Source organism: Acanthopagrus latus, chromosome 14, assembly GCF_904848185.1.
Source record: "Acanthopagrus latus isolate v.2019 chromosome 14, fAcaLat1.1, whole genome shotgun sequence".
Lineage (NCBI taxonomy): Eukaryota > Metazoa > Chordata > Actinopteri > Spariformes > Sparidae > Acanthopagrus > Acanthopagrus latus.
This window is the reverse complement of record NC_051052.1, coordinates 3,143,958-3,171,434: the sequence shown is the minus strand read 5'-3', so window position 1 is coordinate 3,171,434 and position 27,477 is coordinate 3,143,958. Positions and strand designations below refer to the sequence as shown.

The following is a 27,477-nucleotide window of genomic DNA, read 5'->3' as shown; positions in this document are numbered from 1 at the left end:
GGTTTTTTCTTTGTCGATATGATCAGCAGCAAATTTCAGTCGAGCTGTAAGGTGCTACATCTGGAGCAAAGGGTTCTTTCTTGTACAGCAGCGCCTCAGCTCTCAGCGATGCAAAACACGCAATTCCATGCAGACTTGCTTTTCGGTGGTTTTTGGTTGACTCTTGATCATCCTGACCAGTTTTCTCTCTCTTAGTTTGTGTTTTCTTCCTGATGGTGGCAGTGACACAACTGTGCCATGAACTTTATACTTACAAACAGCTGTTTGTACAGTTGATCTTGGGACTTGTAACTGCTTGGAAATAATCCTCTCTTGTTCAAATCAATAATGTGTTCTTTCAGATCAGTGCTGAGCTCCTTAGACTTCCTCATTGTAATGTTTGTGGCTGCATCTAATGGCTGTATCAAACAAGCCCTATTAACATGGGCCCAGAAAGGTCACCACCAGAGCTGTTACCAATCAGAATCACTCAGAAGTTAAGAGGCCGTGCTACAAGGAACATGTGATTCACACAACTTTCTATGATAACCTAAATTGATCATTCAAATTACTGTATATTATGTACATTTTTGGTCCAGCAGATTTGGTGACATTTTCAGGAGACCTATAAAAAATTGATTACTGGGGATCCAACATGGCGGCGAGTGAATAGGTTGTGTTGGAAGCAGCTCTTACTAGGGGCGTCCTAAATCCTGTTTCAAAACTTCAAAAAAAAAAAAAACTGAGTGACTATATTGCGTTTAAGGCAAGGAAATAACATAGATGGCAACTCGAAAGACAACAACTAAGAAGAATCTTGACAAAAAGGGAGAAGCGCCTGAGGAGTCTAACATTTTGCTAGGCGCAGAAGCTATGGCTAATGAAGAAAGCCAGGCCATCTCAGACTTGAGAGATGTTTTCACCTCCCAATTTGATGGTGTGCTGTCTGCCATGCAAGACATCAAGACGGACATACGTGACTTTGGAGCTAGGCTTTCTGAAGCCGAACACCGAATTAGCAATACTGAAGATAATGTCAGTGGTATGCAAAAAACCATGCCAACTATGGAGAACCAAGTGAAGCTGCTCAACTCCAGAATAGAGGACTTGGAGAACAGAAATAGACGATGCAAATTGCGCCTGGTAAACCTCCCGGAAAAGGCGGAGGGGGGAAATGCCGTCAAATTTCTGGAAGAATGGCTACCTGAAGTGTTTAGAGCATCACTACCAAGTCCAGTTATAATTGAACGAGCACACTGAATTGGCAGGCTCCCAAGTAGATCTGCAATGGAACAGATATATCCCTGAGTGTTAATCATGAAGTTCTTGAACTTTCAAGATCGACAACGAGTGATGGGGGACACGAGAGAAATGAAAACAGTGAAATACCAAGATCACCAAGTCATGTTTTTTCCGGACTTTTCTGTGGGAGTGCGCAAACAACGACAGCAGTTTGACGGGGTGAAGAAACGTCTACAGTCGCTGAACATGGAGTACAGATTTGGATATCCAGCCAAACTGATCATCTCCCGCAACAGGAAAAACACCATCTGTAACACACCGGAGGAGGTGGAGAGGCTTGTCGGGGCCGGCGTCATGGAGGAACGAGGAGACGTTGAACAGTAGGATATACCGTGAACTGTGTGACTTTTTGTCAGCTGGCGGGCCTACCTTCTTGTTAAGCCTACAGAAAGATAACATTACTGGTTACCGGTAATATGTAGACTATTTATTCTCAGGTGAGAATACATTTCTTTCTTCTTCTTTTTCTTTCTCTCACTCTCTCTCTTTCTTGTTTGTTTAATCTATGCTTGGACTATGCTGACCTGGATAAATCATTCAGTTCTCTGGGTACAATGTGTAGACTATCAATGGAGTGTATAAAAATATCTTGAAGGGATGTTCTGTGATGGAGTGACGGTGACGTTGGCGAACAGCGGTATCCTATGGTGTAAAAGACTTGCTCCTTAATGAAAGATCAGTCGAGGCCACTGTTGAATCTTTTACGTTTGGGGGAAGGGAAAAGAGACCCAGGTTCGTTCGGGTTCATAGCGTCCAAGAGCCTCTTTTTGTCTTATTATTGTATTCCTTTTGGTTGTAAATATGTAAGTGTCTGCTTTTAATACAGGTGTTGTCTCTCACCTAAGGAAACATAATAGACAATGGTTACATGAGGAATGAGTCACATATCAATATAATATCCTGGAATGTGAGGGGATTAGGTAAAATATCTAAAGTAAAGCAGGTCATGCATAGACTGAAACAACTCAAAGCAAATATTGTGTCCTACCAGAAACGCATTTACTATCTAGTGAAATACAGAAGGTACAAAAGAGATGGGCTGGAGAGGTGTATGCAGCATCATATACAGTACATCTAATGCAAGAGGAGTAGTAACATTAATTCACAAATCTATTCCATTTCAAATGCTGAATGTTGTGTCTGACAAGGCAGGCAGGTATCTAATACTTCAAGGGCTTCACTGACAAGAAGATAAACCTTGTAAATCTATATGGACCAAATTCAGATAGCCCACTTTTTTTTTTTTGAAGAATTATTTTTACTTCTAGCGCCTATGCCTGGCCAACTTCTTATTGGGGGAGATTTCAATACAACCCTGTCAACAGACCTTGATAAGACTTGAGAGTATAGATAATACTCATGCGCAAAGTAGGAAAATATTACAGACATTTGTGCACAAATTAGATCTGTGTGATCCATGGAGAACAAAATAACCAAACAAATCAGAATTCCCATGCTTTACCACATCAACAAACTCATATTCTCGTATAGATTATTTCTTGGTTTCAAATCAGTTATTCTCACAAATATATGACACTAAGTATGAAACTATTGTGATTTCTGATCACGGCCCGGTAAAGGTAATATATGACATGACCAAGATCATTAGAGGTTCTTGTAGATGGAGACTGCATCCAAAATGGTTACATGATACAAACGTCTTAGAATTTGTTGGTACCAATATTGATGAATTTTTCAAAATAAATACAAATGAAACAAGTGCGTCTGTGAGATGAGAGGATTTTAAAGCCTACATTAGAGGACAAATGATTAGCTATACAAGCTCTATTACTAATAAAGTTAATTTAAAATTGAGAGCACTTGATGAAGAAACCTATGAAGACGAGTCGCATACAATGCCACAGCAGAAGGATTTACTCCTCCTCAGAGCACAATACAACAAACTATCACTATCTGATGCTGAAAACAACTTATTTCGCCTGAAACAAACATTTTATGAGCAGGGAGAAAAATCAGGCGAACTTCTCACCGGCAAATTAAAAAACTGCAGTCAGATAAAGCCATTAATAGCATTATAACCAACTCAGGGACTCTCTCATCTGACCCACAGGAGATTACCAAAGCTTTTACCCAGTTCTTCCAATCATTATACAAAGCAAAATCTTCTGGAGTTAACATCCAACAAACCAACTTTCTAGATGGTCTCCAAATACCTAACTTAACAGATGAGGTAAAACGGAGGTTGGATTCACTCATCTCTGCAGAGGAATTACTGAAGGCTATAGATAAAATGAACAATGGTAAAACAGCTGGACCAGATAGCCTACCCATAGACGGGCCTTCAAAGATCAGCTAATACACCCTCTAATGGAAATGTTTGAGGAGTCCTTAGAAGCTGGAATTCTCCCCCCATCATTAAGAACAATTAGCTGAAGTTGTTACAAATAATTTAATCTCAGAACCCCTCAAGCTGTCCCATGGTACACGACAGGGTTGCCCTCTGTCCCCTCTACTATTTGTGATGTCTATTGAACCCCTGGCAATAGCCATACAAAATCACCCAGGGATACAGGGAATTGATATTTCAGGCCAAGAACATCAGATTTCATTATTTGCGGATGATGTATTATTATACCTTTCAGATCTAAAAAAACACGATGCCTAATCTGATCAATATGATCAACCATTTTGGAACATTCTCAGGATATAAGGTCAATCAATCCAAATCTTCAATACTTTTCCTCAATGAAAAAGAAAGAAATAATCCAGTAATTCGGCACCCTTTCACAGTATCTCAAGATGGGTTTAAATATTTGGGGATTATTATAACTCCTCAAATAAAAAACATAATCCCACATAACTATTACCCCATTGTTCTACATGTTAATGATACCTTGAATAGATGGATGTCTCTCCCCCTTACATTAATGGGCAGAATCAATGCCATTAAGATGAGCATTCTTCCAAAATGTCTATATTTGTTTCAGTCAATCCCTTTTTTTTCACCTCAACCAGCCTTTTTTTCTAACATGAGGAAAACATTCACTAATTTTATTTGGAATAAAAGACGACCAAGACTTCGATTAACATTACTATGTTTACCTTATGATAGGGGAGGGTTGCAATTACCCAACCTACTGTGGTACTTCAGAGCAGCCCAAGTTAGATCTGCGCTCTTTTGTTTTTTAATCCTTCAAATCAGCCATGAGTTCAGATAGAGGTGCTGAATGTGAAAGGATTAACCTTGGACAGATACCTATATTCTAACTCTCTCAAAAAACTTAACAGAATACAATCAATCCATTTGTTAAAACCACAATTACAGCTTGTTATGAATCACAAGAGATGTTTGGAGAATCAAGGGAGATATCATACTTTTCTCCTATCTGGGGCAATGCAAGATTTACACCAGGTACATCAGATCCAGGGTTTAAACTGTGGGCACAGCTTGGTTTACAGATTATTTCAGATCCCTTTAAAGATAACACCCTCATGTCTTTTGAATATCTGAAAGATAATTTTAAGATTCCCAGGAATCATTTGTTTAAATATTTTCAAATACGGAGTTTCATTCACTCTAGAAGCCAATCATATCAACGTCCAGCTTTAAATAGTATTGAAGAACTGGTAACACCCAACCCCTATGCCAAAGGGACGATCTCCAAAACATACAATAAACTGCTAAGGTCATCAAGTGAGTCCTCAAACTATAAAAGAATCACCTGGATGGAAGATTTTCAGACAGACCTCACAGAACTAGAATGGGAAAAGGCATGTTGTCAAGCACAAACCATGACTATTAACAGCAGATTGAGGTGGCTCATGAGAACATATATAACTCCTGAAAAACTCCACAAGTTTAACCCTAACATTCTGGACACCTGTATAAAATGTACGACAGAGAAAGGGACTCTGTTTCATTGTATCTGAACGTGTAAACATATTCAAACATTTTGGAAAGACTTAGTTGAGATAATTTCTTGCATCATCCAGAAAAAAGTCCCCGCAAGCCCAGAAGTGTGTATCCTTGGTCTTATCCTAGAAGCGCTATCCTTTAGAACACATGAAAGAAAACTGGTCAATCTTTGCTTACTACATGCGAAACGTGTTATTGCTAGACAGTGGAAAAGTCTTTGTTGTCCGTCTGTGAACCTATGGGATAATGAACTATCCTCATGTATAGCAATAGAATGGCTTACATATGCCATTAAACACAAAAAACATATTTTTCATCAAATATGGAATTCATTCATTACATTTTTGTAATCAAGACCTGGAAACATATGTCCTTAAATGTCACAATAATAATTGAGACTACACCTGTGTATGTGTTTTTGTTGTCTGTTTTTTTTTGTTTTTTTTTTTACTTTTTCATTTTTTTCTCAAGTTGTTATTATTATTATTATTATTATTATTATTATTATTATTATTATTATTATTATTATTATTATTGTTGTTGTTGTTGTTGTTGTTGTTGTTATTTGTATGGGTAATGTTACTGTCATTTTTATTGTAAACCAATATTGTTATCATAGTTATTATTTTTGTTATTAGTTTTTTTTTCTTCTTCTTCATTGTTATTGTTTTTTATTTTATTATTGATAATATAATTTTTTTATCATTGACTGGCTCAGAGTTTGTGGGTGGTTATTTGGGAGGTGAGCAATTAGTGTATCTTTGTTGATGTAACAGAATACATATGTTAAAAGAAATGCACCTTGTTTAAAATCAATACAAATAAGGATACAAAAAAATGATTACTGAAACTCGTGTGTTGTTTTTTTGTGGCACAGGAGTTTGTGTTCCACTCATTCCATCACAGAAAAATGAGAGCTGTTGAAATCATTTGAAGTAATGACTCCATGATACTGTATACAATTTCTTTTCCAGTGGATGGAAGCTCTTGACTTCGGCTGTATGTGACTGGACCATATCTGGTAAAAATGCAAAAGTGTGGCCAATTCATTACTAGGGTAGTCAGTTGTAGAGTTTGCGATGCTTATAGTTATATATTTTGCTCATGGTTAAGACAGGCACAGATTATTTCCTCTTGATTTAATTATCAAATACATTTCATGCTTCCCTTGTAAAATTACTATTTAAAATGTCATTTTTACAAATGCTTTAAGGTTATGCATTTCAGTTTCAGCTTTTGTATTTTAAATTTTCTTCAGATTATCATTTTACATTTTAAGTTTTTTTTTCAGTTAGATATTTTATTAGGTTATTTATGACCTGATTGTTTCTAGTTACGTGTAAAATTAATTATCTTTTTAATTCTGTTTATTTTACTTCAAATTTCTATTTGGACTTGGAAATCAGCAGACTAATGGTAGAGCTTGGGGGAGAATTCTTGTGTTTTTGTCCTTAAATACTGTCCTTAAAAAAAGTTGTGCTTGTTGCAACTCATTGTCTGCATCGTTTAACCAGACTTTAAAATGCAGTGTCATCAGAGTAGGGTCTCTAGAAGGGTGTGAATGAAAGTAGTAAAAAAAAAAAAATACAGCAAATACAACAGCAACTAATGAAAACAACAAATACATGTTCAAATCTGACTGAATGAACCATGAATCACACATATGATGTGTTCAGATCCAGAAAGTGACAGATTGTTCTAAACAAAGTAATACAACATCTAGTTTGTGTAAAAACTCCGCACCAACGAAAAGGTAAAGATACTGTCAATATTGACAACTGCAGCTGTGTGAAAGGAGTGTTTGTCATTTTTATGAGCAAACTAATATACAGGATCAGCTCTACTATATCTAAGTTACAGGTTGTGGTGACCTTTCAGTGAGTGCTGGCTATATAGTCTTTCTAGTTACTTATTTTCACAGGATCAGGAAATGATACTTTTTTTTTTTTTCGCTATAAGGTCCCATGGGTTCTGGGGTAGTGGCCACACAGAATGAATATGATTAAGTCTATACTTAAGCTGAATTCACAATTAAGCATAAAGGCATCTTAATGCTTTGGTTGTTTTTGCTTAAGAAGTAACCACTGTGACACAATCAGAAAAATAAATGCATTTCTCTGATCTAATCGCTATACCACCAGTTGCTATAAAGTATATGTGGGATAATGCCCTTCAGCGTGTCATCATGGATTATTATACCTCACGTAGTGATGAGACAGGTGTAGTAGTAGTGACAGCAGATTAAATTGGTCCATTGGTGTTTATTGTAGGAGGTCATTCAGGCTTGGGTGCATCTCTGTAAAGACTGAGATACACCCAGATTGTTCTCAGTCTCAGTATAAGGATAAAAACACACAGAGGAAATGCAGGGTTAGGGAAAGCATGATAGGTATTCAATGGAAATGTCTACAACCTGTCATAATCCATTACACTCTTGTCTGTGTAGATTACATAAGACATCTGGATCTATCTTTAAATATAAGCACAATTACTATATTAGCAATACTGTTTCAATAATAAATTAGCAAAACCATGAGAAATAACATACTGAAACATAAATAATACATATGTTGTCATGTCATGTCATTGTCTGTAACCACTTATCCGTGGGGTCGCAGGGGTGTTGCTGCTGGAGCTAGTCCCAGCATCAGGGTGAGGGCTCATCGCATTGCTCACTGATGAGCAATATGGGGTTCAGTATCTCACTCAAGGACACTTCGACATGTAGCTCAGCCTTGCCCGGAGCCGGGATTTGAACCAGTGACCTTCCGATCGCTAGTAGACCTGTTCTACCCGCTGACCTACAGCCACCCCACTACATATGTTGTGTTGTATAATAAAATACACAAATCACTTTACACAACATAAACCAATATATACTAGCTCTTTATCTCTTGGAGTTACCTTAGTCACTAACATTGTCTCTGCTCTGTACTGGGCACTGCCCAGGAAGTGTACAGAGGGGTTTTAGACCTTTTTCACTGAGAACAGCTGCCTGAGAGTGAACACAAAATTTAAAAAGAGAAAGAAGCTGAAATAGTTGTGATAATGGCCACATTATGCCACGACAAGTGACACCTTTCACATTCCACACACTTATTTGACCTGTGATTTGAATTAATAAACTCTAGCATACTGTGTCAAACATCAACAATTTGATTTGATTTGATCTTTTAGAGAAGCACAGTTGTCTTTCTGCAGCTGGCTACTCTGGTCCAGAAGAGCTAAAACAAATCTTGTTGACACAAGCCTCTCTGGACAGGATAGATGCAGCGTAAATCTATGCTTGCAGGGCATAACATTAATAGGAAGCAGCACGGTCTGTTACAAACAGGAGAGAAGGGCCCGAGTGCGTTCTGCCACAGTATCATGTTACTGCATGTGTATAATACCAAGTAATGTTTCCAATATACATTCCATTCATGAATCCACCAAGAAACCTATTCACAGACCTACACTGTGTGCTTTTGGAATTGTTACAATATAAGTTTAAATATACTCACACTGAAAGCCCGGTCACACCAGGAATTAGAACAGCACATATCTGAGCCAATTTCTAATAATTCTAAGGGAATCGCCACCATTGGTTGATTCACATACTAAAGGTATCAACCTTCCTCTTATATCCTATTCTAATTTCATTCTTTAGTATTTCATGTTAGAATTACTGTGTATTCAAATTGGTTGGCCTTTTTATTTACTTCATACTTATACAATGCGTACCCGGGCTAGTGTGTTGTTGTTATATGTTCTGACTACCAGAGGATGCTCCAATAATCACTCAACTGATAGGCCTACCGGTACTTTTCTTGCAAAGTAATAATTAAGCTTAGGCACTGGTATGCCCTGTGATAAGGAGTGAAGCATTGCTTTCTGTTAACATCAGAGGTTAACATTAGCAAATTGAGTATGATATTGAAAATGAAAAAAATGTACTAGGCATGACAAGCACATTTCATTTTCACATGCATTTAGGCCAAAAACACATCATAACAGAGCCCATTTGTGGGAGCAGCTCAGCCAGACACTGAATGTTGCAACCACTCTGTTAACTTAGTGATATGTTATCTAGCTAGAAAACCTGCGCTTTGCACAAGCGCTTCATCCCAGCGCTCCAGTGTAGTGCTGCCTGTGCTGTCCTGCAAGAAAAAAACGCTAAATGGGCTTGAGGTCCAAGGCAGGGTGAGATTCTCTCAATTGGCCAACAGCTCTATTTAAGAAAAAAACACATTCAAATAGGGATTGTAGCATTCTAATATTCTTTATGCTCTTCTAATCATATTTGACTCCCAAATTCATTCCAATGGCCTAAACCCTAATTTTTTCATATGACGTTCATCTTTCAGGAAGTTTGACTTGTGAATTTGCCCCATTGACCAGCAGCAAGCCATCTTGATAGTGCTGACTTTAAGGGGACCGCGAGCTGGAGATCCCAATATGGAGGAACCTATCTGAGCTTTCTGCACCTTTCACCTTGCTCTAACCCTCATCTCTCAGAGTATAAATTGCTCCATAGGCAGTCAGTTATGAGACACGAGCCAATGGTCTTCATAACAAGCTTCGCTATGCTAACCTTTTGTCTTGGAAGTTACCCCGCTAAGCTGAGGAGCTAAGCTTGGTCAGCTGCACAGCTTACTGCTGTGATCAGGCCGTTTTTCTTTTCAAGACACACTTGTTGCTTAGTAATGTGTCATCTTTCAGCATGTGACATTTTCATTGTGCCAGCTCCTCCATTTCTCAAAGAAAGTTTTGGCTGGCCACGAAACACTAATAGCCTAATGACAATAATTTCACCTCCATCTTCTATATCAATTAATGGTTTAAAGTATGTGTCAATATTCAATCCTTATAATGTCATACTATAACATAATATGCACTATTATTTGATGTTCGAAGATAAAACATTTTTTTTATAAAGTCTGAAAACATTAAGAGCCAGTGTTGTGTTTAACTGTGTTAAAGCAGAATGTGAACCCCCTGTCCATGATGGGAAAAGGCTATAAATAAAGGCTGCCTTTTCCTTAATATCCCTTTGGATGATGATTAAGTAACACAGTGCACAGCTGACTTTTCCCCCCATCAGCCTACAGAAGCCTACACATGTAACTATGCTGCTGACCAATAATTCCCACGACAATAATCAAACTCCCTAGCTCAAGCTGTCCATCCGCCGTCACATGACCGGACCCACCCAGCGCACAGCGAGGCCCAGCGTGCGGCCGCCGGCCTGCAGCAGCGCTGCGCCACAACACTCCCAGTGTAAACATTAACTTCCATGAGTCTGACAGCCAGCGTGTGGTTATGGAGGATGCAAAGGGCCAGGCTAGACGTGTATATGCTGTGCATTAAAGCCAGGCATTGCCGATTTACTTAACTTGACTTCATTTGTGTGCACCTGATCATCCATGCTGACACCGCTGCTGATTGTAATGGCTTATTAGAGAGCCCATAAATGGAGCTCTGCGGCACAAGCGCCATATAAACAGAGCTGTGAGTCAGTCTGATAACTGTGACCCGCCCAACGCACGGCCTGATCTGCAAAATGCATGCGTGTTTAGTGGCTGCGCAATGCGAAAGGATCCCTGTGGCTGACGGAGGATGTATATTTGCTCGCCCTGCACTTTATGTATATGATGAAACTTTAATAACCACAAGGGAAGCCCTGCAGTCGCCGCTGCAGCAGAGAGCAGCAAACCAGCCAAGAGGGTGCGAAGACATAGCCAGCGCTGTGCAGAAGGTGACGCAGAGGCTCGTTTACCTGACTTCGGGTAGGTGACAATCCATATGTCGCTACTTCTGAGCGAGAAGTTGGCGATCTCCTCCATCTTCCCCCTGCAGAAGGGCGGCAGCCGCACTCCATCAAACTCGAAGTATTTGCTCTCAAACTCAATCGGCGTGCTCGGCGTGTCTGCCTCGCTCTCGGCCATCCTCGAAACAAGTCGCCAGCGCAAGGACAAGAAAACGCGCACAGCCACGCGAACAGCTTGGTATCGTGATCAGAGGTAATGACGATGAAGATGGTGGTGATGGTGATGGCGGTGGTGATGTTTTGGAACACCGCTGCTGCTTGCTTCGTGATGCTGAAGCTCGCAGTGGAGCTGCATGGCAAGCGGACCGGTTGACCTCCAGCCAATCATGCGGGAGAGAAGTGATGTAATGCGCGTGCACGAGTCCCAGCATCAGGACCATTCTCGCCAGGCTCGAGGATGCGCGCTCCTGCAGAGGAAGGCCGCTTCAGTCGAACTACCATTCGGCTGCTGGATTAATCCAATTCTTGTTTTATAATCGTCTCGTCTTACAGAGCTTCATATTGCAACCAACTCAATTAGCATGCTGCTACATAAATCATGCATGGGTCTATAATATTCTATAGCCTTCAGTTAGATTAAAGTTAGATCAGTATCATGTATAATAGTATAATATGGTGTAGTCTGTGTACGTCCTATGGGTTTTTACAGTGTGTGCGAGTGCGCTTAAGTTTGACTCCTCTCTTGTTTAATTATGTGCATTTTTTATCCATTCCTCTTATAAATCAATAACGTGTATGATGCTTACTTTAAAAGCGTAATGCATAACAATACCAGAAACACAGCACACTGCACTTAATATATACAGCGCTCCATATTAAAGTGTGTTCATGCCACTGCATGTGGGTTATGTACGTGCCAGGATTTGAAAATCGGTGGTTTGCATTAGGGAAAGCTGGTGGAAGGATTGTGGACATATGCCCAGATGATCACAATCAACACTGCAGAACAAGATATATCATCTTTTTTATTCCACATGTCCTTCCACCTTTTTTAAAAACCTGGTTCCTACATTATCCACAATGCAATTTAGCACTAGAGGCAATTTATCAGATTACATGCAGCTTCCTCTGCAACTAAAGGCTTTGAATTACTTTTTTAACATATTAAGTAGTACTCCCCAAGACCTGTAAATACACGTTAATGTGAGAAATTGGTGGAGTCTAACTTTAAATTATGCTGTTATTGTTACTTTGATCTTCACAGCTACAGTCAAGATTTCCGCTTTGGCATCTATGGGCTGCCTGAGACTTAGATGCAGCAGATGGAGTCATGGAGTCATTTTATGTTTGTTTTTTGTTTGTTTGTTTTGTTTGGTTTTTTTTTAATTTTAGTACCACCTTTAGTACCATTTCCCACGTACTTCAGCTGTTCAGAAAATTACTGCAACATTGTTTTGCTGTGAAGCTCTAGAAATGTTTTGTGGACTACAAATCTCCACCAGACTTTCTGTCAGCATAAGGGTGAATAGATTATACCCGGATTTTCATTTTGTGTGAAATTATCCAATAAGATCATGATAAAGAGGTGTACAGTTTACAAGTTTGATACCTTTATTGATTAATTCCTGATGCAGTGAAGTGTATTAAAGCCCAGTTTCAACCTCAAACCATCTATAACTCAACCAGCACATGTCATATAGGACAGAGGATGTTGTTCATTGTACAGACTGTAAAGCCCACTAAGGCAGTGTGATTGTGGTTTTGGGCTACATTAATATAATGTATTTGATTGGATTTAAACTTCACACTCAAATCATTATGTCATAACAATGTTATGTGTTGAAAACCTTTATCTTGAAATTAACATGTACGCAACACTATAGCCCTACCCTCTCACGGAATTTACACGGTGCAGGAGCAAGTGAAAGAGGGGCAGGGAGGCTGTGACTGAGACACCATTAGCATAATATGGGTAACCATACCTCCAAAATGATTTTGAGGTAAAACGGCTGAATAATGTTGCTGTAAGGACAGTTAGCATCAATGCACTCAGCAAACATAGATATTCTTAGGGATATTCTTCTTGAATTACTTGTCCTGTCACTATGATAAAATGTTAACAAACATATTGTATTATAATCTACTTATGCTTTTGTTTTGCATACATTAATGCCCGATCCTATTCTATGATTTCAGTAACTCTTATTACGGTGTATGGTCTACTCAAAAGTTGATCTAATTAAGATATTTCATCTTATCTCATTTGTATTAATGTGATAGGCTTTTTAACAATACCCCTCCCCCAGGTCAACAGACAACTGGCAAATATATCTTATTTTCATTGTGAGTAACTTTTGTGATGTTAGTGTAATCTTTTTAAGACTTCATTAAAGGTCATTGTTGTGGCATAGCTGGACTTCCCAGACCGTTGACCGAGCTGTGCCAACAAACTTGGCAACTTTCCTAACTCACTGAAATGGAGAGTGTGGTCTGCCACCAATACAGATGTTTAATGATCCACTTAAATAACTGACTGGCCTTGCGTTAGTGTGTTTTTCTTTTCTTTCCCATTTTTTAAAGAGGGCATGACATCATGCGTTTTTGGCTTGTCTTTCTCCCATGTTGATTGGCTGCTGTGTAGAAAAGGGACTTGATAGACGTGCATTAATCCAATCAGGTTTCAGCTACGTATGTTGCCTTTACGGATCCTCATAAATCCTGCAATTGTTAAATCATTTGCGACACATCTAGTGCCGTCACCCTCACTTAGAAACACTGCAAATTATCATCATACAGTCTACGTGTCAATAAACAAACTCATGAAATTCCTTTGTCAAATGATAGTAACTCTGGACAATGAAACAGTAGGCAACCCTTTTAGCCACACACGGTACGTGTATGTTTATGTAACGTGAAGAGAAGCGTAAGAGAATAATTGCAGTGAAACTTGTTTGTTAACTCTTTTTAAAATACTATATACACTCTCGTAGCTTTTCGTGAGAATGCACTTCCCGATAGACGCACTGTTGCCCCGCTCATGTAAGGGTGCTGATAGTTCTGACAGCACCTGAAGGTGTCATCAGCAGACGTCCCCTTGCACTTCCCTCTTCAGACCCAGCTCTAAACAAGCAGCTGTACTGAACCAGTAACTAACTGAGGGTCCAGTTTGTCTCGTGCTTCACTCCGCGGAGTGGCTTTCCCCTTCAGCCGCCGCGCACTGTCTGCTGTTAGGGCGCCCCAGGCGGGGAATAACCCGCCATGTTCGACCTAAACGGAGGCTGGAACCTGTCATTCGCGGGGTGCGGGTTCCTGGGGATTTACCACATCGGAGTTGCCAGCTGTCTGCTGGAGAAAGCGCCATACCTCGTCAGACGGGCCACCAGGCTGTACGGGGCTTCTGCCGGTGCTCTGACCGCCTCGGTGCTCGCCAGTCAGGCGTCCATAAGTAAGACATACCGCTGTAGCTTTGTTTTTGCTCCTTGGAGGACACCGGAAATCCGTCATTATAGTTGTTATTATTATTACTGTTATACGTTATGATTTATGGGTTTTTGTTTTTTTGCGAGGTGGGGGTCCAGTTTGTTTATAGTTCTGTTATAACTGGATCCTGTTTTATATATTATGTATATATTTCATTATATATTTTACATAAAGTGCGTTGAAAAACCTTTTTCTATCTGAATGTCATCAACACGGCTTTCAAATACAAATTCAAACACTTGTAATTTTAAATTTGAATAAATAGGCTATATATGCATGTAAATGTGTATACGATATTAATTTGATATAAATTAATTCAGTTAACGAAATGGTGAAAATGTATGATGAAGTATAAGAAATGGCGACTCATAGATAAATTAACTTTAGTTAACAGTTATTTTGTTGTTAAACAGAATAATTAAATGCTGTATAAAGGGTTTGCAACTGATGTTTATAAACCATTACAATTGCTAATTAAATGGTTTGTAAAGCATATTAGATAACTGTTAACTAAATATTTGTTAAAAATGTAAGACTTATTAACTTAAAAAAGTGTTACCGAATATACATACCTACATACAAACATATCCCTCCACCAATAAGCAGTCAGCAGGGTTGACATGTGAGCTGTGAGACTGCAGACCAACCTATGCTACCTGACCACTGAAAAGCTGCAGTGACATCAGCATGGGCTCAGAAGAGCGCTTGCAAAGGTCACTGTTGGTCACTGACTCCTATTAGCTTTATTGAATATTGATTCAGATGCATGGTCACACTTGTAGAAGTGTTTTTTGTTTTGTTTTTTGTGGCGTATCGGCCACAAGGTTTCTTCACTGCACAAAGTTACATGTTTGCATGAGTCTAACCTCCTCCCCTTTCCTTCTTATTTTAGCTAAATGCTGTGAAGATGTCATTGAGGTGGCAAAAGAGGCCAGGAAGAGAAACCTGGGCCCCCTTCATCCATCCTTCAACTTGGTCAAGGTGATAAAGACTGGACTGAATCGTGAACTGGCCTCTGACGCACATGTTCTGGCCTCGGGGCGGCTGTGTGTCTCGCTAACCAGAGTGTCTGATGGGGAGAACGTGCTGGTGTCGGAGTTCACCTCCAAAGAGGAGCTCATCCAGGTACGGGATGGTGGGGACATGGTTACCTGTTCAACTTTGAGAAGCCTTTAGGGCCTCGACAGGAAACAGATTTACTCTGGTGTAAACCTGCACTCTGTCCACAGGCGCTGGTCTGTAGTTGTTTCATTCCCATCTACTGCGGGCTGATTCCTCCATCCTTCAGAGGAGTGGTAGGTATCTGGTTGACTTTCTTCTCATCAAGGTTTACCTTAGGTTTATGCTTCTGGAATGCACACTTGTGATTTAAGCCATTCTTTGGGGAGCTTGTCACGAAAAGGAAAGTTTAAAAAAGAAGAAGAATGGAATTCACTCACACGCTTGTTTCAGAAAAATGTAGAACCAGCAAAGCAGAACAGGAAATCCTAATGAGTAAGACAGTGGAAGTGTTGTATTAATGGAGATCGTGGTCTGTAATTTGAAGAACTATTGGTTCTGAAGTGATCACGATCAGACATTTGCACAGTAAGAAGAAGAACTGTGGTAATCATTTTAACTACAGATACTACTTTCTCATACCAAGGCTGCCTTCAACTTAATTTATCAGCTCCCATTGGACTTTGACAGTGATCTTATTCAGATTGACAGCCTTGTTGGTTCCACTTTGAACAGGCAGCACTTATCAGGCCTGTTTCCCACCCTCTGTTGCCAGGTCATACAAACACGATCATAACTAAGCCATAACAAAAAACAAAGGTCAACTGATATACCACATAATGAAAGTGCAAATAAGGGTATTGACAAAAAGCAGTTGAACTGTGAGTTAAAGAATTTGGATGAAAGCAAACATATTTTTTTGCCTAATGGTCTTTTAGAATATATATTATATATAGTAGGGGTTTACATTGCTCCCTTATAAGGCGATTTGATATGTATCTAGATACATGGGCTACGAAATAATTGAAGGACAATTCTTTTTATTTTGAATTATTTTTAATTTGATTCATATGGGCAATGCTACGCTAACGTTTCTGTGGCGCATCTTGCAAAAGTCTCCCGCTGACCTTCGAACTTTCTACAAGAGTTTGCAAACGCTGTGAGGAAGTAGCAGCGTAATAGCTTCACTGAACCATTTTATAATTTCTAACTAAATCAGGCCATCGACCAGTTGACAGTACATTTAGATCGATCCAGAGGTCTGCTCATTGGCATAGTTGTGTCTTCAACTTTAAAAGCAATTTCTGATTCATATTGATTAATTTTTTTACACCCCAGTATATACACAGAAAATTAACATAAACACATTTTTTGCAGTTATCCCCTACTTTCAGTGGCTTCAGGAGTCATGTTTAGTTACTGCTGAAGAACATGCAAAGTTTATGCTTTGTTATAATGAAAGCTTTTTAAATAAATAACAGGAGGCTTTGTGAAGAAGTTATAGTAAATGAAACTAGGGGAATTAGTGGAGCCACTTTGTTAGTGGTAATAGTACTGCAGGGATTGGGACAAGTGCATCAGTATTTTAAGACACATCGTCCAGCAGGTAACCCAGTTGTGATGGAAATGCAAAACCCTGGATTTTAGACTGTAACTGTACTGTTAACATGTCACAAGTACATACACGTATACATGCACATAGTCCGTCTGCACACGTTATCTATGGATTCTGTACATTGTGTTCTTTCTGCTGCCTCAACCACCGCTGGCTCAGAGCCCTGTGTGACTCATTAACTCGTGCATGAGTGTGTGGTATCACTGTGTGATACACGTTTTCTCTTATATCAGGGAGGTCTTAGAAAGTTCTTAGAAAGGACTGTGTCATTTCATGCTGAAAAAGGAGCCTTTGTAGACATTGGCTTTCTTTTAATTCTTTAATTACAAATCAATACCATACATAAGTTACATAGATAAGGAAATAGTTTCCAGGAAGTTTAAATTCACATTGGTTTAGATTTAATTAGATCAGACTAGATTCAGATTTTAAAAGCCATTGCAAAAAATTCCCCAGGAAAACTATTACATCAAAAAACTAAAATTGTAGCTAAAGCCTAACTGATACTGGGTTTGAGGCAGATACAGACATGGATATGTGACAGTGTTATTTTTCTTCTAATAAACTGTGACTGATATTTGTTCTGAAATTTTCACATAAAGAGCCTACAGCCACAGATCAAGTCTCTTAAAATTTTGTCACACATACAAATGTGTTAGAGAGATGTAAGCAGGTTCTTGTTTTGTGTTTTGATTATGAAAAGCTGTCTTCTGATGATTTTATGTCCGGGCAAATGCACGTCACTAGATTATGTGATCATAATGTTTGTGTGTTACCAAAACATTTGTCTTGAGCCTGGCCCCATTATCACGATGCAGCAGCCAAGAACAATATTCAGTGTGTTTCAGTGAGACCTGTTCTGTTATGATCACATACAGTGGCATGTTCAGTGGGTTCAAGTCAAAACTATGTCAACATTTTAATTGAAAATAGGTAATTATATATGTCATTATCTGTGTATTTAGCGTTATGTGGATGGCGGGATTAGTGACAACCTGCCACAGTCGGAGCTCAAAAATACCATCACCATATCGCCCTTCTCTGGAGAGAGTGACATCTGTCCCCGCGACAACTCCACCAGCTTCCATGAGCTGCGCTTCACCAACACCAGCATCCAGATGAACCTGGGGAACATGTACCGCCTCAGCAGAGCGCTGTTTCCACCAGAACCTAAGGTAGGCAATGCTTCAGCATCAGCGCGGACATTCTACTCTCTCAGGTGGTGTAATTGTTTCTGAATCTCTGTCACTTAAAATTGAGGAATCTTAGTTTGATATTTGCTGTTTTCCTACATGTCACAGCAACACAGTGTCTATTTCAAGTCCATTAAAGCTACACCAGTCAATGGTTTGTTTTTTTTTTAATCTAAAATGGATCAAATTAAAGGGATACTCCGGTGTAAGTTTAATCCATGGTCTAACACACCATGACACCGAGTACGACCTCCCCTTGAGTTTGTGGACCGCTAGCTTACATAGTTTTAGCATCCTCAGAAACGACCTCACAACAACAATACACTGCTGTAAATGGGTCCAAGTGTAAATCGCCATCAAAAAGCCACAAATAATGCTCAGAACAGCACCAAACTTCAGCAACATTACAAATAGGGTCCCAGCATATATTTCAAGGCATCAAACATGATATAGTTGCTGGCTTTGTCAGAAAAGATAAACAAAACTCACCTCTCCAGCTGCAGGCTCATTGTGGGGAAGCCCTGTGAGTCCATTACCGAGTGCAGTAGAGTTCCGCAGCTCAGTGAATATCATTACTGCGGGACTTTACTGCACTCGGTAATCGACTCACAGGGCTTCCCTACAACAAGGAGGCTTCTTGGGCGGGAGTTTTGTTTATCTTTTCCAACAAAGCCGGCAACGATATCAAATGTTTGATGCCTCGAAATATGTGCTGGGACCCTGTTTCCAATGTTTGGAGCTGTTCTGAGTATTATTTGATGGCGATTTATACTTGGACCCATCTACTGCAACGTACATAATGTACGCAAGCTAGTGGTCCGCAAACTTTATCTCTCGGGGGGGTCGTACTCGGTGTCAAGCTGTGTTAGAACATGGATTAAACTTACACCGTAATATCCCCTTAAAGTCTGTAACATGAAAGGAATCTTACATTAAATAACCCAAAGAATAACCATCCAAATGATAGCTTCCCCTCAGCTCTAACCCTTTACTCTGCAGTTTTAAGATCCACTACCCAACACCATACTTGAAACAAGCAAATGTAAAGACTGGCTGGTAGATAAAGTGACAAAATAGCCAGATAATATAGAACCTTTTAGGGAGACAATATGACATACTATGTGATAATTCACATTGATGAAAAATGGCATTCTGTACATAGCAATGCCAATTGATACTGATGGCTGTAGAATAGTTAAGAGAATCCATCATTCGTCATCTTCTGGGTTTTTAGTCATAATTACCTCTGCAAAGGAGATTATGTTTTCACCCATGTCCGTTTGCTGGTTGGTTGGTTTGTTGGCAGAATTATACAAAAACTACTGAAAGGATTTCCACGAAACTTGGATGGAGGATCAGCCCAGATCTTTGATGAAACAACTCAGGCTTTTTAGGTGGCTGGTATCTAGAGTGCGTGGAAAAACCAGTGTTGGGCATTGGCAGAGGTATGCACTCTACTGAGTGCCATTCTAGTTTTGTAGGAGCCAACATCAGTTATCATGTTGATTGTCAAAGACGACCGTAAAGGAAAAAAAAAAAACTTCAGTGTTCAGAGTGTTGTTGTATAATTTGCATAAAATTATTGTAAAACATAGTAGTTAGCTCTAATAGGGATGTAAACACATACAGTTTAAAAATATACACAATAAGAAATCTAGAATATGTATCACAGTTATGTTTTGTACAAAAACATCTTCCAGGGTTGTGCATTACTGGGCTTTATGGACCAAACTGAAAAAAATAGTTGAAACAAATGTAACAGCATGTGATTTGGGGCACCCCGGTGTGTAAGCATGCGACCCATATACGGAGGACCTGTCCTCACTGCAGCGCCCCAGGGTTCCAGTCTGACCTGTAGCCATTTGCTGCGGGTCATCCCTTCCCCTCTCTCGTTCCATTTCCTTTTCATCAACATCTGCCACATGGTCTTATTGAATCTGAAGGCATTAACTTTAATCTACAACCATCTGCTTAAACTAACATCATCCAAAGCAAGCACCGAAACTGTCAGAGGCTGGCAGATGTTACTGTAGGATAGGAATCATCCCCCAGCTTGATGGGATTAATTAAAGTAATTAGTGCAGTGCCACTAGGAAATATGTATTCCTATAGAAAAGTGGGAGGTTAAGTAGCTATTTCATGCATGGCCAAATGAGGCTGTGTTTGTAGGTGGGACGTCATGGATATTTAGGTTTGTTGTGAAATCCGATATTCCAGGGTATAATTGGCCGTTTTTGACTATTTTTGATTTTGCCATTATATTTCACCGTTAAAACTATTTATTTGGTGTCATTATTTTCAGCACAACCTCACATGTGACTGTGCAGTTTTTTTTTATTTTTTATTTTGACATACTGTATTAACACAATGGACCTAAAATCACAAAAAAAAACATAAAATCCACGTAGAAAAAGTTGATTTTTTTACTGTGAAAACCATAAATATGTTTAATAAACCATTTTTTTTATTACTTATAATGCAAATCTAAATTGTTGTTTGCGAAATATGTGCATACATTTTAAAAATGCACAAAGTTATATGTAACTATTTACATTTAAATGCAGGCAATGCTCAGGTCTGCCTGAGATCCTTCCAGCTGAATGAAGAGCTGCACTGCCTGCTCCACATTCAGCAGTCTTCTCATCAAAAAACCGACTCCACTACACACTAAACACACTACACCAAACACTACATACCACACTAACTATAGTCTCCAAACACGCTAAATGTCACAAATCTCTCAACTCTCAATATTGCTGTTTCTATCTCTGTCTCTACACCGACCGTCGTTGCCGTCGGACATTATTTACCCTAGTCCGGTTTTGGACCTGCCGGTACACACAAACATCCACAGATTCCGATTCCACTCTGTTGTCCGCGCATCTCCGGATCTCCTCAGACCCGAACAGACTCGGTCCGGACTTGCTTAGTCGAATCCACAGCAGTCAGTTTAGATGCACAGAACAGAACAGAACGGGACCGAACTGCCGGCAAAATCCCGGCCCAGCTCGCGCCGCTGAAGGTATAAATCCGCTTGTTTCTTACGGTGGGAGGTGGAGGTGGGCTCTGCAGTGATTGGCTCTGGTGTGCATGTGGCTGTGGTGGCTACAGTTAGCAATGCTAGCGGAATTTGTAAAGCATTTATGAAATAAATTATTAACAGTATCATTGCAGTCCAAACAAATTCGACGTTGCACACCCTTGAACCATGCAGCAGCCATGTGGAAACTCAGGTCAGTCTGATCCTGATCCGCAGAGATATTTGAGGAACGGACACACATAGACAGACAGAGATTCCTTGCTTTTATAGAGAAATTCCACACTGCAACCTTGTAAGGGCTTGGTGATTATTTTGATATGTATGACTCAACCCTTTCAGGCACACGATAGCTGGAGGGACAGTACAGAGTACAATAATGTTTCATATGCAGGCCACTAAGATGTGTCTTTTGAGAACCTTCACTCCATGGCATTTTTTGCTTCCCTCTTTACTTTCCTAATCTTCCTCCATTTATTTACCTGTCACTGAAAGGAGGTAGTGTCTGGATCTACCCTCTGTCTCTGGTTTCACTTGCCGTCACTGTCCTTTATCCCCTGTTTCCTTTCATTATTTCCTGTTGTGTGATGATCGTGAGGTAACCTTTAAAATGAGGTGAGCTTTAATCTTGTTGGGTGGAGTTGTTTACTGTGTTCTCATACAGCCTAGCTCCTGACCACCTCCCTCATGTGCGCATGCAACACCACGATTATGTAATTGGGTGTAATGTCTGTGTGAGAGGAGCATGTGTGTTCTTGCACCACAGTCCTTGAGGGAGGAAACACCAAACAACACAGGGACCTCTGTGTATTTTGTCCCATGATCTGATGGTCTGTCCAGCCAGTGAATTAGCTGTGATGAAGATGTCAGAACCCTCTTTTATTTAAGAAGTTGATCTTATGCAATACAACAAACTGACCTTGAGTTTCTGATGATACAGCACCGCATATATTTGCATCACCTTTTAGCATGGTGATTTATCATGAAACATAACCAGATTTCACAAATAATACCACATAAACAATTCATCTAAATTATTGTAAATCATAGTAGGTCTTATAGGAATATGAATACATAAAGTTAAGAATTGTACACAATGAAAAATATAAAATAAAAAATGCATCAAAAGACAACAAAAACTTTAAAAAGCATTAAGTACTTGCCAACTTTCTTAAATGTATAGTTTTATTTAGTAATTATTTATTTAGTTCATTCAATTATTTTGCAGTAAGATGAGATGATTGATACAAATGTAAAGGTTTGCATTCAGCATTGTATGGATGATTTGAATTGCCTAAATAAAAAACAACCAAAGAAAAGATTTGAAATACAATACACATTGTTATATCTATAAGCATATACTGTGTCAAATGAAAAATAAAACATTAAAAAGACAGCAAGTGAGCTGTTTGTCTTTAATAATTGAATAAACAGTAAATGCACAGGTTGCCACAGTTCTCTATATCCACATTTTGATTTGTCTTTTGAATTTAAGGTCATGATTTGATTTTAATGTTTTATAGTCCCTATGACTATTGCACTATTGCACAAGGTTTGACTTGTAAAGATTAACAGATCACCAATTGTACTGTGAACTGTACTCGACATTTTTAAATGCTTCTTTAAGAATGGTTAGAGCTATGCTTGCTCTTTGAAGCTTAACTTAGGCAGCACTGTATATGAAACACTCTTATCAATACCAGCATGCTATCACGGCCAGAAGCTGAAGGCTAATATGTCAATTCAAAGTTAAGTTTATCACGTTCAATGGGCATACTTTAATAATGGTAATTAAAGCGGCAAGCAGTGATGAATGGGACCTTGCAGTCTCAGCCTCAGAAGCTCATGAGCAAGTAGTCACCTGAGTTTCATGTCATTCAGATACACCAATGTTAAGATATGCAACACTTTCTGTTTTGCGCAAAATCCGCACAAAGTTGTCATTTAATAACTTGAGTATTCTTAAAATTCTTTTGATAAATTTTAATGGTAAAAAGATAAAATGGTAGGTGGAAATGGGCATGGACTATGTCACGAGATTCAGCACAATTCAGTGAATGCACGGATATGAGGTTTTTGAATGTGTGATAAACTATCTGGCAGTTATAAGCCATAACGCACTTTCTTGATTATAGTGCCACCTAGTGGTGGACATTCGCAATTCATAGATTATTAAAAAAAATCTTGGCAGGTGTGACCTATATTCCAAGTTTGGTGAGTTTTGAGGTATGTTCATGCAGTGAAAAATGAGATCATTTGGGACAAAAATGTCGTCATCCGAAAAACAATTGGGACCTTGCTGGTTTCCCTGCACAGGCCCTATGTCACTGATCAATAATGTTAAGTCAATAAAATGCCAGACAAAGACAGATCTTTGTTTTCCCATATATAAGCTGTGCTGTCCTCCTCTCCACAGATACTGGCTGAGATGTGTCAAAGTGGTTATAAGGATGCGCTACGCTTCCTGGAAGAGAACAGTGAGTATCTTACTGTTGTGTTCCCATGTTATGATCACATTATGATGCATCCCTATCAGCCTCCATCCCTGACGTTTGAACTGTGTCACTGATGTCACGTTTTGTGGTGCCAGACCTCGTGATGCTGGAGTGTCCGACGTCAGGCCCCTCCCTGCCAGAGAACCCACCCACAAGCTGCTGCCAGCACACAGAAACCACAAAAGAGTGGGTGCTTCGAAGGCTCTGGTTGCTGCGTAAACGGCACTGGTGGCTTGATGAGCAGATCGCTCTACCTCCGCCCATCAAGAAAGGTGGGGTGTCATCCAGGACTACACCATTCATAGTGAAGGGTTAAAGTTAAATGTCAAAGATTTATGTTTTTTTTCATCCTATATAAACTGATAAATGTATAAATAATGGCGTAAACATGCCATGCGGCTGACTGATCATATACTGTATGTGTGCTTGTCAGTGTTCTGTGAGGCCTGCCAAGAAAAGACTGGCCTGTATGCCAAGGTGTCTGAGATGTTGCCTGTGAGAGTGGCCTCCTACATGCTCATGCCATATACACTCCCTATGCAGTCAGCCTACTCAGTGGCCCAGAGGTGAGTATAGATCGAAACAGTTGAGGTTTTGCCTCAACTTTGACCAAAAGAGCTTTAAAGAACTTATTTCCACTCATCTCGTGGCAAGAGTCAGCTCCATGACTGAGTTGCCCATTTCAGTATTAAACATCACCTTAGTGCTCATCCATACAAAATCATTTCTCCTCTGTCCAGGTTTGTGGAGTGGATTCCAGAGGTGCCAGCTGATGTGAGCTGGCTGGCTGGAGTGGCGGGTGATGTTTACAGACAGGCCTGGAAAGGAGCACCAGCCAATTCCAAAAGGTGACAAATGATTTTCTATACAGTGCAAACAATATTCCGGTTCAGTCATACTGTGCTCCATTACATATGTCCATTTAACAAGTGCTCACTACTTTTAATCAGAGTAATTTTTTTCACATTTATTGAGTAGCAATGCGGAACAGTAAAACTGTATTACTGTTGGCACTAGCAACATTGCTAGTCCTGGCAGCATGGCTGCTGCCCCAAGGAAAAAAACAACTATAAGAATCCCAGTTTGACCTAGAAACCCTGATGCCAGGGTTGTGAATAAACAATGAGTAAAACACCCGATTATATTTACAAGTAGGCAGGTTTTGTTATTTACTGATGAAGTGGAAAAAATAAGACCAGTGTGCCGGTGATAAAGGGAAATTATTTACTCTCATTCTACCAACGTTTCTATCAGTCTCGCTCTTTACCTCCTTTGCCTTTCCATCAGCAGAGTTCTTTTTCTTTTGCAGTTAGTTTTCACAGTTCCACATAAAATGATATTTTGCTTTCATATGTGCCATGTGTTTTTGGAAAACTATCACTCCTATAATTGTAATTTTTAAAAAAAGCAGAAACAACAACAATGGTTTTTATTAGTGATAATAATGTTCACAATGTAACTCTTTAAAGCTAATGGTGTAATTACTGTCTAACTGTGATGATGAAAGTTAAAGAAGGGTTAAAAAAAACAATTCGGGAACCATATGTCTAAAACAGTGGGTTTGGAACTGCTGTGTCCAGAGCTGTGGGTTCACTGTGGCTCTGCTGGTCAATGAAATGGCAGCGAGCAGTAATAGTGGCACTCACTAACAGACTCTCAAACCCTTGCTGACTAACATGATGACACATTAGCTAGAGTTATGTTTAAGCCTCTCAACACAGTATGTCATGCCATGGGTATAGTGAGACAAACAAAACGAACAAAATCTCTTTGATTCAATCTGAAATGAAGACACTTTTTTTCAAATGTCAGTAAGGCCCAAATCATCTGGATTATTTTAGTGAGTTCATGGTGTGAAGCGTTTCAGTAGAAGTATTTACATGAGGTCACCTCAGGGTAGTAAAAAGTTTGCGTCAAACAAAGTGCTTGTTAAATTATCTCAAAGCAACTGAAAACCACTGTCCATCAGCAACAACCCTCTGAAAAAGACAAACCAACAATCATGCTGTTTAACACAATGGTTGTTCACTTCAAAGTATAAAGGCAAGGTTTAAACTTTTGTCTCACAACAGTGTATCTAATTTTTTATTCTTTACACAGCTACCTGTTCATTTTCCTGTGCAACTTCCTGTGCACTCTTGTTTTTAGCCATAATCAGACAGCATGTTTGGTCAACAGGAGTCAGACATTTTAAGGCCAATAATTATCAAAGGAGTACATTTGCTCTCTTTACCTTTGTTTCTGACCAGAGCGCCGTGCCTGAGGAAATGCTTGAGTACACCACCTCTACCTACAGAGTGTGACAATCCCATCCAGAAAGACAAGCCACCGGCTCTTTCCTCCCTGGACCTCCATGGCAGTTACTGGGAGATCCCCAACTCTACCTCTTCTTCCTCCAAACATCATCCTCACACTGCCCCATCCTCTCCACAACAAGTCTGCTTCTTCGTCGGCTTAAAGGATGAACCTCAGAGCCAAGAACAGTAGAATTACTCAGGAACTGCACTTTAAAAATGACATGGTCAAATCTCCACTTGCACTGCAAGGACCTGGTGTATCCATGGGTGGTAACAATGTAACCAATTTGACAGCCAGTCCACACCGCACCAAGTGTATTATTATATGAATGTGTGCTCTGGAAGATGGCATCTGAACAGGATCATGAATGTGATTTATGACCTGTTTCAATGTATAGCACAGAAATGTGTATAGTTTTACTGTCTTAATACAACCCTACCTCCCTGTTTGTTTCAATAATAATCAAATAAGCTTTTATTTCTCATTATAATACAGGTAACTGAATCAAGATCTCCTTGATTTCTCACAAGTGGCTCTTTTTATCTGTCCTCTTGTCCTTTTAATCATGTCTGTTGAATTTTAAAGTTGTTTGATATCTCAAGGTGCCACCTGGGTGCTTTTTAGGTGACATAATTAAACTTGTAGCAGTCACATTGAAGGTCTGTTGGCCTCAGTTCTTCTCAACAGAAAGGGAAGTTATCATTGCTCCAGAAGTGTGACCGTTTCTGTGCTCCCTATGTGGCTTTTGCTACAGCAGGAGCCCCACCCTGCTGTCTACTGTGGTGAGAATATTATCATAACCAATAGAAATGGCAAAAATAAATATAATCTAGCAATAAACTAAAGTGTCCTTTAACTGAGATGATATCAAAGACCAGACAATAGAAATCTATATCTTGAAAAAATATATACAATATTCTTGCAAGATAATCTATTCCATTTTCTATGTGTAAAGCCAGCAACGGACCTCCATGATGATGTGAGGTGGCTCCTGGGAAATTATTGATGAAACCTCTGTAAAGTTAATACTTAAACTGCCAAAATTAAACACTGATGCAAAGTGTGCAGATCAAGAGAAGCTAACCAGTGTTAATGTAATGTCAGTGTTATCAGAGTATATGGGCTAACCTTCAATTTGTAAACCTGATGTCTGTTATCACTTAAATGTACAGTTATGTCAATACAATTACGTTACTCTTCTAAGGATTAAAGATTTTTAAACTGATTGTTTTGTTTATTTGCCTGCCTACAACATATGGTAAGACTAGAAAACAGGACCAGGATGCCACATGCCACAAATCATAATACGTTGCCACAAAGAGATTACAGAAAAAAGGAACCAAAATCATCCCAGAGTACATTTGAAAGAAGTGTTTGATTGTATCATTTTTACTTTTTCAGTGATTACTTGATAGCATTTTTGAATATAAAAAGTATTCCCATATTAAATATG

The 27,477-nt window shown here is 39.4% G+C and overlaps 2 protein-coding genes across 7 annotated transcripts in view; one reads left to right on the top strand and one right to left on the bottom strand.

Moving 5' to 3' along the window:
- The window catches only part of sult4a1 (sulfotransferase family 4A, member 1), a 29,116-nt gene extending 15,260 nt beyond the window's left edge, over positions 1–13,856 (bottom strand). For all 6 annotated transcript variants that reach the window (XR_005079044.1, XR_005079046.1, XR_005079045.1 and 3 more), the window contains exon 1: positions 10,917–13,856. Coding sequence is in view for 2 of the 6 variants with exons in the window: in XM_037122388.1 (XP_036978283.1) it covers positions 10,917–11,085 (169 nt within the window). In the remaining 4 variants the exon portion in view is untranslated. The remainder of the gene's footprint in view (positions 1–10,916) is intronic.
- Positions 13,857–14,020: 164 nt separating this feature from the next.
- pnpla3 (patatin-like phospholipase domain containing 3) lies at positions 14,021–27,249 on the top strand. Its single transcript, XM_037122384.1, has 9 exons — positions 14,021–14,352; positions 15,280–15,512; positions 15,617–15,682; positions 17,967–18,176; positions 23,648–23,708; positions 23,822–23,998; positions 24,160–24,292; positions 24,467–24,574; positions 25,976–27,249. Exons 1-9 carry the CDS (start codon positions 14,166–14,168, stop codon positions 26,211–26,213), a joined length of 1,413 nt encoding a protein of 470 aa, XP_036978279.1. The 5' UTR covers positions 14,021–14,165; the 3' UTR covers positions 26,214–27,249.
- Positions 27,250–27,477: the final 228 nt, after the last annotated feature.

Bases quoted from the DNA above. Each gene is read 5' to 3' on its own strand.
- pnpla3 (XM_037122384.1), top strand. From the start codon at position 14,166: ATGTTCGACCTAAACGGAGGCTGGAACCTGTCATTCGCGGGGTGCGGG. The intron at 15,683-17,966 runs GTAGGTATCTGG...CTGTGTATTTAG, and splicing joins CTCCATCCTTCAGAGGAGTG to CGTTATGTGGATGGCGGGAT. The intron at 18,177-23,647 runs GTAGGCAATGCT...TCCTCTCCACAG, and splicing joins TGTTTCCACCAGAACCTAAG to ATACTGGCTGAGATGTGTCA.